The 12,207-nt window shown below is 35.0% G+C and overlaps 2 protein-coding genes across 2 annotated transcripts; both read left to right on the top strand.

Moving 5' to 3' along the window:
- The first annotated feature begins 349 nt into the window (after positions 1 to 349).
- Positions 350 to 3,629, top strand: LOC122604493 (wall-associated receptor kinase-like 22). The gene is made up of 3 exons (XM_043777381.1): positions 350 to 1,193; positions 1,331 to 1,495; positions 2,452 to 3,629. The coding sequence occupies exons 1-3, from the start codon at positions 350 to 352 to the stop codon at positions 3,627 to 3,629; spliced, it is 2,187 nt and encodes a 728-aa protein (XP_043633316.1).
- A 3,253-nt stretch (positions 3,630 to 6,882) lies between these two features.
- On the top strand, positions 6,883 to 10,420 carry LOC122606128 (wall-associated receptor kinase-like 22). Its single transcript, XM_043779090.1, has 3 exons — positions 6,883 to 7,748; positions 7,891 to 8,061; positions 9,203 to 10,420. The coding sequence occupies exons 1-3, from the start codon at positions 6,905 to 6,907 to the stop codon at positions 10,372 to 10,374; spliced, it is 2,187 nt and encodes a 728-aa protein (XP_043635025.1). The 5' UTR covers positions 6,883 to 6,904; the 3' UTR covers positions 10,375 to 10,420.
- The last annotated feature ends 1,787 nt before the right edge of the window (positions 10,421 to 12,207 follow it).

Below are 12,207 nucleotides of genomic sequence, written 5' to 3'. Positions count from 1 at the left end.
CGTTCTAGCTAGTGTATTTCGCAAAATAAACAACATTTGTTTCCACAACAACAGAACAGCTCCAGAGTTTGACCAAATGATGGCTCTTTCCTTAAATTGTGTCTCAATTTCAGCTGGTCTATTCTAGCATTAATATAATCTCTTTTGCTGTTAAAAAAAGTTATTATATATTAAACATTAACAACCCATCTTAATCATATAGAAAAGCTCATGAAATTCCAAAACTTTGATTTAGTCTCCATGGTTTATCTTGAGTATAGGTTTCCTTATAATCAAACACATGCCACCATTATAAATATATACCATTCTTCCGGTTTCTACTGTTAATTCTATACAAGTCATTTCAAAAATGAAGTCATTTCAAACTTATTGTGTACTTACGATTATTTTCCTGACATCAACAGGGGCATTAATTGCGACTCCAAAGTATGCCAAGCCAGGGTGCCAAGATATGTGTGGGAACGTGAGGATTCCATATCCTTTTGGAATCGGTGCAAGTTGTTTCTTGAATAAATGGTACTCTGTTGATTGCAACTTGTCGACGCCATATTTATCTGCACTCAACTACCTTCAAGTAACTGGTGTTGACTTGGGAAATCAAACTGTCACTGTTGCTACGCCAACGACGATATTCTCTGATTGCCAAAATCCAGTTCTGAATATCAGTCAGAACAACAGCATCAATCTTGATGGAAGCCCATTTCTCTATTCTAGATCACACAATAAGTTTATTGTTGAGGGTTGTGGTAATGCTGTAATTTCGGATCATGGGGGTGCACTCAGCGGGTGTTCTACAAGTTGTTTAAATGACAGTACCGTTAGCGACAAAAGCAACTGCCTTGGAGTCAGTTGTTGTCAAACCACAATTCCATATTACCTGAGGTCGTACAACATGAATCTCACGTTGTTAGATGGAAAGGGCGGTGTTGGAAGTTGTGGGTCTGCCTTCTTGGTGGATAAGAATTCATATGATCAAAGAAGATTTTCTGACCCATTCTTTGTCAGCGTTAACTCTTTTATTCCGGTATCGCTTCTGTGGACTCTGTCAGACATCGACTACGATCAAGTAAGTTGTTGTGGTTTCAAAGTGAGAATCAAAGCTGACATGGGTAACGGTACTGTATTGAATACTTGGAAATGTTCCTATAGTAGGCCTGTCGAAGGAAACAATTATTTAGAAGATGGATGTGTTGGTATGTTATTCTATTAAGTATACTCGATTTATTTGTTCATTTTGCTTCTTTTCTAGACTAGTGAACGTGTGTATTCGTTTTCTCTAACAAATACATACAGTTTGTATAACATTTTTTCTTGAATTATGTGGCTTTAGAGACGGAAGAGTGTACAAGGTGCAAGGATAGCCGAGGTTACTGTACCTATGACGAAATTTATGACATTGATGGGTTGCTTAAAGAATGGAACTTCACTTGTAATCCAATTTATGATTATAATTCCAATTCCAATTCAGAATGGGTTTGGTATTCAATATATATAGGTAATGCCTACTCCTGGTTCTTATAAATTATAATCCATAAAAACCAGTAGTCTTGGCTTCATGTCCACATTTTATTCAAATTCGGGTACAAAGTATACTATACTTGAAGTTAAAACTACCTGAGTCGGTTAGCTAACGGTTTTGTTTGTAAAAAGTGAAATATCATGCTTGTGGCAAATGCAACACCAACGATTTTCCACAAGTGAATCTAAGGTCCATTATTTTATTTTGAGCAAACAAGTCATTCGTTTATCGACTCGATCATCAGATTTTATAGATTATAAGTTCATAACCCAAGCCCATTACCATTTTCCCTGAGATCTCTTATAAATTCGCTATTTGCTTTGAGATCTTGCAGAAGTAAAAAAAAAAGTTAACTACCTTCGACATTCAAAAACGAAAACCAATAAAAAAGGGTTAGGTACTTCCGTCCCATGGAACTTGTTCACTTTTAAAATTTCAAAATCAAATTTCACGGGCTTTGACCGTAAATAAAGTTATGTGAATTGATTGTGTTTTAGATGTGTGTTTCATTGATATAACTTTTATCAACTATTACTCGTATATAACACAAATAAAAATATTTATGGTCAAAGTTGGTAAAGTTTGACTTTAAAATTTAAAAAGTGGACAAGTTTAATGAGATGGAGGGGTATAAATTTTAGACTTCAGTTTAAGGAAGTATTGTGATATATTTTTTCAGTGTAGTAAAGCTTCAATTCAAGCTTCAATTCAGACATTAAGAAAGTTATAATAAGAGGAAACATCTAAGTTATGACAACATTACTGTCATACTTTTACTTGTAACGAAATTATAGTCTGAAGAGAACTTTACACAAACTAAGAGGTATGTAAAGAAAACTGAAGATCTAATTAATTAAGAAGAAGCATCAATCTTTATAATTGCTATACGCAATACTAATTGATTTTTGTGTTTTGTATTAATATTCATTCAGGTATTCTCCTAACCTCGGGATTAGGTTTTATAGCTATCATCTATGTATCATACAAACTAATCAAGAAAAGAATAACCAGAAGACGGAGAAAGAGTGTTTTTAAACGTATTAATGGTCGTTTACTTTTGAAGCAACAAGAAGAGGTTGACCCGTCTTTAGTTGATAAAACCATACTTTTCACATCACGTCAGTTGGAGAGGGCTACAGATCACTTTAACGAGAATAGAATTCTTGGCCGAGGAGGTCAAGGTACAGTCTACAAAGGTATGTTAGTTGATGGAAGAATTGTGGCAGTCAAGAAATCAAAGGTGCTTGATGAAAGCCAATTAGAGCAGTTCATCAATGAAGTGGTGATTCTCTCACAAGTCAATCATAGAAACGTGGTCAAACTACTAGGATGCTGCTTAGAGACAGAGGTTCCTCTGCTAGTTTCTGAGTTCATTTCAAATGGGACCTTGTATGACCGTCTTCATAATAATATCGATGAGTTCCCATTTTCATTAAATATGAGATTACAGATAGCTACGGAGGTTGCAGGAGCACTTGCTTACTTACATTCAGCAACGTTAATTCCAATATTTCATAGGGACATCAAAACCACTAACATACTTTTGGATGATAAGTACAGGGCCAAAGTGTCGGACTTTGGAACTTCAAGGTTGGTATCAATGGACCAGACTCACTTGACTACCTTGGTAAAAGGTACGTTTGGCTACCTAGATCCTGAATATTTCCAATCTAGCCAATTTACCGAGAAGAGTGACGTTTATAGTTTTGGAGTTGTTTTGGTTGAACTGATAACCGGAGAAAAGCCAATTTTACTAAGTAGATCGGGAGAACACAGGAGTCTGGCTACATACTTTACCATTGCTATGGAAGAAGGGCGTGTTATGTCTATTTTTGATGCAAAGATGATTAGAGAGGCTACCAGGGATGAGCTTCTTTTAATAGCAAACCTTGCACTTCGGTGCTTGAATCTGATTGGAAAGAATAGACCAACAATGAAAGAAGTTGCTGTAGAGTTGGAAACTATACGAACATCACACATTCCATCAACAGTTAGAGCCAAATTCATACCCACAATATATGGGAACGAATTATCCATGCAGCCAAATGGTGAATCAACATCAACAATATTCTTGAGTTTCAATGATAGTATTACTCATATCGGTAGATAGTATGCAATTGGATTTTATGTAATCATGAATCCATCAAACTTACAAAATTTGAATGGATAAATAAAGTATTCCGTAATCAATTTATTTTTAATGTATGTGTATATAAGTGCATTATGGTTATTTCGTTGTATAACACACACATTTCTTGTTTATATTGTAATACAGGTTTAGAGTTTATATGTAAATGATACTCCTAATTTTCTACAAGTTAATGCATCCTAAAATTTTCTAAACAAACTACTATCCTCTGGCCTTTTGACATTTAGCTTCCAAAAATAATTTGGAAGTGAATCCAAACTTCCTGCCCTTTGGGTGGGTGAATTAATGTTAGGACCGATATTTGTGATGAATTGTATTATGTTATAGACTAGAGGGACTATTTGTATAATTTGATCCTTGGGTATTTAAGCCCCAAGGATTAGTCTTTTTGAAAGCCTTTTACCACTTTTCCTAACTTAATACCACAATTTGGAAGCCACATTGCTCTTCATTTTTCCTTTACATTTTATGCATTCATCCATTTCCTTTTGATCTTGATCTTATGTGTTGCTTAAACAATTAGTAGTCATTATCAATTATGCAGTGGTATCGTCCCCTTTACCCAAAAAGAACGAAGAACGGTCTTGACACCTAATTTTCTTAGGGTCTTAGCTTAAGTGGCATGGAGAGTGATAGGGGAGGTCCCAAGGTTCTGACTCCAGGTTCCACAATGGGCCTTCACGCAGTGGGTTTCAAAGTGGCTAAATAAATCTTCATATCAGCATCTATGTTATAATTCGATTGCAAGGAATGCCAAATGAGTCTACCCTCCATCCCTCGACGTACCACCACATGTACCCTTGACTAATCCGACTCCTCTACTTTCCAACCTAAGCAATCTCCACAAGCTATTTAACGGGATTCTGCTTTTTATACACTATAGCCAACTGAAAGGCTTTTTTCAGTTGAAAAAATAGCGTAAGTTGTTCAACTTGACGATATTTCAATTGGTTCGTCAAAACATATGGTGTATCATCAAGTTCTTCATAATGATAGTTACCAAGCTGGTGTATATATCACATTTGGTGCATTATTTGGTACTTTGGAGATGCTTTCAACATTCATGCTCGTGTCTTAGTTTGTATGATCTGTGTTATAAAAAAGCCAAAAAGGTTAATATGGGTTCAAGTGTTTGGGACTGTTGACTGTGTGCCTGCAACTATGTGTTTGAGACCCATTTGGCCGATATCATGTGAAGTTCTTTGGACTAAATTTGTGAATTGTTTGAAACCGGGTGCTCAAAGCCAGACCAAAAGTTATAGAGGTAATTTCTGCTTGCATTTAAACCGTGTGATGATAAGAATGTCACGTGTTCCATCTTTGGTACAAATTAAGTAACCCCAAATTAGCAGTTTACATGATGTAATACACAAGTTAAAGTAATCTCTAGTTAGCAATTGTGTTTTGTAACGATTGGTAATTGTATATCTATCGCTTTGACTATATATATCGTTTTTCTTTTCTGTTCTGTTTTCATATACGTATCGGAAGTTATTATAAGAAATTGCTAAGGAAATACACCCATTGAAAGTAACAAATAGCCAAATCGACCACTCCTTTCATAGTAACCAATAATGGTGTATTTTACGACAAAAATTGTTGACTCTAAGACTCCAAGGAAGCTGTTGGGCCAAGTGTGACTAATGGAGATGATGTTGACTGTTGACTAAACCATAAATTAGTAAATACTGGTGGGGAAGAACAACAAATGGGGAAGTCGTGTGAAATGTCCAAAAACAACCATCATGTGGTTAACGGGAGGTATGGTTCGAGTGTGAAATTGAAAACCACAAATATGATTGGTGTAATTTCGATATTGCACGTACTATCAATTTTGACCAAGTCAGATATCATTTCTACATATGATTTACATACAATATAAAGGTACAAGTCATTGTGGTCCCTCCTTTTTATGCCTTGTAGAAAATTGACGCTAACATTAATGATGGTGGTCATGAGCCCTTGTCAAGCCTTGTGAGATAACCTTCACATTGACTTGGAACAAGTAAACACTATGACAAAAATTTCACTTATTCACATTTACTTTAAACAAGTGTGAAGAAATATTTTAATATATCACTTATTCACATTTACTTTAAACAAGTGTGAAGAAATATTTTAATATATTCACAGTTAAAAATGTTTAAAAAGTATACATATGTAAAAGTGTGAAAAAAATTGAAAAATTATAACTTTTACATATTCACAATTAAAAGTGTGAAAGTCAAATTGTAACACATAATTTGTTCACACCTTTCTTGTGTGAAAAAATTTGGTGTTACAAATTAATTTTTACACTTCTAAGTATGAACAATTGATATAGTTTTATACACTTGGAAGTGTGAACTTTTTTTCCTCCACATACATAAGTGTGGAAAAGTTATGATTTTTCAAATTTTTTCACACTTTTAAATATGAATACTTTTTAAACATTATCAAGTGTGAATAAATTAAATTTTTTTTTTATACTTCTTATAGCCATATGTGAATAAATGACATTTTTGTTGTAGTGAAAGACTTGTGAAACACTCTGCGAGTCTACTCAATTTAATATCTGTGGAATAAGGAAACAAATTTTAATTTTCATTATCAATCTACTCGTTACATAATAAGTTACTTACAAATAATTAAGTAGATATGTGTTGGATTCTTAAAACCAAAACATAACACAAAATTAATTTTTTTCTACAATAGATGAATGATTACATTGTTAAATAAGTAACTTCCAACAACATATTACCTTCATGGAAGCATCAAGACATCTCACCTTTCTCATATCCCGCCATTGCTGAGATTGTGTACTGTTGCTGTAGTGGCAGGTGAGAACAACCTGTTTATTTAGTGCATTTCACTATATAAACAACAATGGTTTCCACAACTTAACAATAGAACAGCTCCAGGTTGTTTAATCAAACAAAGCTCTTTCTATAGGAGGAAATGTAATCTCAGCTGGTCTATTTTAGCAACTTGGCAGATCGAATTAATATAATCTCTTTTGCTGTTAAAATAAAAACCAAAAAAATGTAGTTCTACGTTGAACATTACAAAACCCTCGCACATTAACCATCTTAATCATATAGAAAAGTCCACGAAGTTCCAAACTTTGATTTAGTCTCCATGGGTATATCTTGAGTATAGGTTCTTCCAAAGTTCCAATCATACACATGCCACCATTATATATATTATACATTCTTCGAGTCTCTCTGGTGTTAATTCTAAACGATCTTTTATTAAAAATGAAGTCATTTCAAACTTACTATCTACTTACTATACTCTTCCTGTCATTAACAGGGACATCAATTGCAGCCCCAAAGTATGCCAAGACAGGGTGCAAAGACATGTGCGGGAACGTGAGGATTCCATACCCTTTTGGAATCGGTGCAAGTTGTTCCATTAATAAATGGTACTCAATTGATTGCAACTCATCGACGCCATATCTATCTGCACTCAACCACCTTCAAGTCGTTGGTGTTGACTTGGGAAATCAAACTGTCACTGTTGCTACGCCAACAACGATATTCTCTGATTGCCAAAATCCAGTTCTGAATATCAGTCAGAACAACAGCATCAATCTTGATGGAAGCCCATTTCTCTATTCTAGATCACACAATAAATTTATTGTTGAGGGTTGCGGTAATGCTGTAATTTCGGATCATGGGAGCGCACTCAGCGGGTGTTCCACAAGTTGTTTAAATGGCAGTATCATTAGTGACAAAAGCAACTGCCTTGGAGTCAGTTGTTGTCAAACGACAATTCCATATTATCTGAAGTCGTACGATATGAATCTAACGTTGTTAGATGGAAAGGGCGGTGTTGGAAGTTGTGGGTTTGCCTTCTTGGTGGATAAGAATTCATATGATCAAAGAAGGTTTTCTGGCCCATTATTTGTCAGGAATAACTCTTTTATTCCGGTATCGCTTCTGTGGACTCTGTCAGACATCGACTACGATCAAGTAAGTTGTTGTGGTTTCAAAGTGAGAATCAAAGCTGACATGTGTAACGGTACTGTATTGAATACTTGGAAATGTTCCTCTAGTCGGCCTGTCGAAGGAAACAATTATTTAGAACATGGATGTGTTGGTATGTAATTCTATTAAGTATACTCGATTTATTTCTTCATTTTGCCTTTTTTTTTCCAGACTAGTGAACGTGTGTATTCGTTTTTTAACAAATACATACAGTTTAATTGTATAACATTTTTTCTTGAATTATGTGGCTTTAGAGACGGAAGAGTGTACAAGGTGCAAGGATAGCCGAGGTTACTGTACCTATGGCGAAATTTATGACATTGATGGGTTGCTTAGAGAATGGAACTTCACTTGTGATCCAATTTATGATTATAATTCCAATTCCAATTCCAATTTAGAATGGGTTGGGTATTCAATATTTATAGGTAATGCCTAGCTACTCCTGGTTCTTATAAATTATAATCCATAAAAACCAATTATCTTGGCTTCATGTCCACATTTTATTCAAATTCGGGTACAAAGTATACTCTACTTGAAGTTAAAACTACCTGAGTCGGTTAGCTAACGGTTTTGTTTGTAAAAATTGAAATATCATGCTTGTCGCAAATGCAACACCAACGATTTTCCAAGGGCGCGTTTGGTTGTTAAAAATATTTTCTAGTTTTTCATTTTTAATGTTCTAGAAAATAAAAGGAGTTTTTATTTTCAAGAAAACAAATAAAAATTTTGAAAACGCCTTCTAATTAGAAAACCAGAAAACATGTTAGAGATGTGAGAGGAGGGGAGGAATGAAATGGAAAATGAAAAACAAGAAAAAGATGTTTTCAAGTTTTTATGAAAAAATGAAAAACATTGTTTTTTGTTTTCTCGGAAAACATTATTGGAAAACTATGATTAAACGCATTTTCTGTTTTTTATGTTTTCTTGGAAAACAAAAATGGTAAACAAGGGGTGGTTTCCGCAACCAAACGCCCCTAAAGGTTTAAGTTTTTACCCTCCCTGAGATCTCTTATAAATTAGCTATTTGCTTTGAGATCTTTGCAGAAGTAAAAAAAAAAAAGTTAACTACCTTCGACATTCATAAACGAAAACCAATAAAAAAGGGTTAGGTACCTCCATCCCACGGAACTTGTCAACTTTGACCATAAGTATTTTTATTTGTGTTACATGATATTTGATGAAAGTTATGTGATGTGTTTCATTGATATACTTTGATCAACTATTATATAACACAAATAAAAATATTTATGGTCAAAGTTGGTAAAGTTTGACTTTGAAATTTTAATGGTGGACAAGTTTAATGAGACGGAGGGGTATAAATTTTAGACTTCAGTTTAAGGAAGTATTGTGATATATTTTTGCAGTGTAGTAAAGCTTCAATTCAGACATTAAGAAAGTTATAATAAGAGGAAACATCTGAGTTATGACAACATTAATGTCATACTTTTACTTGTAACGAAATTATAGTCTGAAGAGAACTTTACACAAACTAAGAGGTATGTAAAGAAAATTTAAGATCTTCATGCATACTGATTGATTTTCTGTTTTATATTGGTCTTCATGCAGGTGTTTTCCTAACCTCGGGATCAGGTTTTATAGCTATCATCTATGTATCATACAGACTAATCAAGAAAAGAATAACCAGAAGACGGAGAAAGAGTGTTTTTAAACGTATTAATGGTCGTTTACTTTTGAAGCAACAAGAAGAGGTTGACCCGTCTTTAGTTGATAAAACCATACTTTTCACATCACGTCAGTTGGAGAGGGCTACAGATCACTTTAACGAGAATAGAATTCTTGGCCGAGGAGGTCAAGGTACAGTCTACAAAGGTATGTTAGTTGATGGCAGAATTGTGGCAGTCAAGAAATCAAAGGTGCTTGATGAAAGCCAATTAGAGCAGTTCATCAATGAAGTGGTGATTCTCTCACAAGTCAATCATAGAAACGTGGTCAAACTACTAGGATGCTGCTTAGAGACAGAGGTTCCTCTGCTAGTTTCTGAGTTCATTTCAAATGGGACCTTGTATGACCGTCTTCATAATAATATCGATGAGTTCCCATTTTCATTAAATATGAGATTACAGATAGCTACGGAGGTTGCAGGAGCACTTGCTTACTTACATTCAGCAACGTTAATTCCAATATTTCATAGGGACATCAAAACCACTAACATACTTTTGGATGATAAGTACAGAGCCAAAGTCTCTGACTTTGGAACTTCAAGGTTGGTTTCAATGGATCAGACTCACTTGACCACCTTGGTAAAAGGTACGTTTGGCTACCTAGATCCTGAATATTTCCAATCTAGCCAATTTACGGAGAAGAGTGACGTTTATAGTTTTGGAGTTGTTTTGGTTGAACTCGTAACCGGAGAAAAGCCAATTTTACTAAGTAGATCGGGAGAACACAGGAGTCTGGCTACACACTTTACGATTGCTATGGAAGAAGGGCGTGTTATGTCTATTTTTGATGCAAAGATGATTACAGAGACTACAAGGGATGAGCTTCTTTTAATAGCAAACCTTGCAATGCGATGCTTGAATCTGAATGGAAAGAATAGACCAACAATGAAAGAAGTTGCTCTAGAGTTGGATACTATACGAAGCTCACACATTCCGTCAACGGTTCGAACCAATATCATACCCACGATATATGGGGAGGAATTATCTGTGCAGCCATACGGTGAATCAACATCAATATTCTTGAGTTTTGATAGCATTAGTCATATAGGTAGATAGTATTTAATTGGACTTTATATAATCATAAATCATTATAATTATCGAACTTCAATGGTTAGGTAATGTAACAACACCACCCTCAGTATCCTGCAAGTGTATTATGGTTGTTTTGCTGTATAATATATTTTTTATTTGTATTATAATACGAGTTTAGAGTTCATAAGTATTTAATAAAATAGTAAAGTAACACTTTTTACTAATACAAACTCTTCTATCTAATCTAATAAAACAACATTTTTGGATGTTCAGGATGGTACGTTTAGATATAGAAATTTCTTTTAATTTTCCGTGTTCATTTTTTAAGAAAATGAGAAAGAATTTCAATCCTAGAAAACGCTTAAAATGAGTTTGAAAAACATGGTATTTTCCAATTTTATAATGAAAAAATTTAGAAAACAAGAAAAAGAATTGATTCTTTCAATATGTAGTTATATAAGTTGAAAAACAAGATTGGATGAGTGGAAAAAGTAGCGCTAGATCTCGAGTAGATACGTAAAGTAGCACCCCAAGGTAACCGTTAAGAAAATAAACCTAATATGCTTCAATCTAAATCCTTATGGGTTGAGCCTTAAGCTTAATGAGGGTCCAATTCTTGCTGTTAGTGGTACCCAAATAAGCAAATAATTCTTCATATCAGCCTCTATATTTAATTGCAAGGAATGCTCAATGAGTCTCCTTTCCCGTCCTTCCTCCCTCCCTCCACGTACCATTACCCTTGACTAGTCGAATCCTCTATTTTCCGGCCTAAGCAATCATATACTTCTCCACAAGCTATCTAATTGGATTCTGCTTTCTATACACTATAGCCAGATGAAAGGTTTTTGCAGTAAAAATAGTTGCATAAGTTCTTCAACTCCATGATAATTCAACTGGTTCTTCAAAACAACTGGTCCTATAGTTAAAGGACCGATGTTTATATATTTGGCCTAAAAATATTGATCCTACTTTCTGTTAACTAATAGTTTATCTACGATATGCAGCTGGAGGAAAAGACGGCATCAAGGGAATAATATTCAAACCCCTGCATCAGCGAAACCACTAGTCTTCCTCGAAAACGTTTCTACAGAGAAACCCATTAAACGATTCCCGTTTCCCCTCATCATGTAGAATACTCCCTGATTTACCCGCACTTTTTTTTTATAATCCTAATTTCTCATCTCAATAGGTTGCACCTTCCTAGTGATGACCGTGAAAATCTGTTGCGTGAGGCTATTTCAACATACCCTGGGTTGTTCATGGCTGTTGAGGAAACTTTGGAGGCGTTTGGGCAATGGTTATGTGGGAAATGTATGAGTATACATGCTTTGAGTCGACCATGTCATCACCATGACGGTCTTGCTCGTTTTGTTGATGAAGGCATAGGTGGCCACATTATCAGAATCTTAAAGCCTTCTATCTCGGTGATCGAGCCCAAAGTTAATGATCACTACGTATTGGACGAGGTTCTCCTTGATCATGTCTTTAAAGCGCCTATTGTGACGGTCAAAAGCAGTCCTCATAGTTGTCGTTTGGCTTTCTTGCAAGCATTAAAAACAACTCTTGACAAGGTGGTTAGCCGACCTGATTCTGTAGAAGCTTGGGTAAGGTTGCTAATTCTTCCTCGTTGCACTTTTGAAGTTTTTAGGCCTAAAGGTAGTCAAGAAAATAGGTCTGGAAATAGAAAGACCTTGCAACATCGATCTATTAAAATTTTAGGCCTAAAGGTAGTTTCACTAAAAAGGACACCGTCCCACCTAAATCCCAACATGCATTGGTGAGTACTCTTTTTATTAAAATTGTCCAAGATATGGAGGTTCACTTTGATATGACCACTAGACAAAAAGTCATCTTTAA

The sequence above is a fragment of the Erigeron canadensis genome, chromosome 6 (assembly GCF_010389155.1).
Source record: "Erigeron canadensis isolate Cc75 chromosome 6, C_canadensis_v1, whole genome shotgun sequence".
Taxonomy (NCBI): Eukaryota; Viridiplantae; Streptophyta; class Magnoliopsida; order Asterales; family Asteraceae; genus Erigeron; species Erigeron canadensis.
This window is presented reverse-complemented; position numbering and strand designations above follow the sequence as displayed.

Bases quoted from the DNA above. Each gene is read 5' to 3' on its own strand.
- LOC122606128 (XM_043779090.1), top strand. From the start codon at position 6,905: ATGAAGTCATTTCAAACTTACTATCTACTTACTATACTCTTCCTGTCA. The intron at 7,749-7,890 runs GTATGTAATTCT...ATGTGGCTTTAG, and splicing joins TTTAGAACATGGATGTGTTG to AGACGGAAGAGTGTACAAGG. The intron at 8,062-9,202 runs GTAATGCCTAGC...GTCTTCATGCAG, and splicing joins TGGGTATTCAATATTTATAG to GTGTTTTCCTAACCTCGGGA.
- LOC122604493 (XM_043777381.1), top strand. From the start codon at position 350: ATGAAGTCATTTCAAACTTATTGTGTACTTACGATTATTTTCCTGACA. The intron at 1,194-1,330 runs GTATGTTATTCT...ATGTGGCTTTAG, and splicing joins TTTAGAAGATGGATGTGTTG to AGACGGAAGAGTGTACAAGG. The intron at 1,496-2,451 runs GTAATGCCTACT...ATATTCATTCAG, and splicing joins TTGGTATTCAATATATATAG to GTATTCTCCTAACCTCGGGA.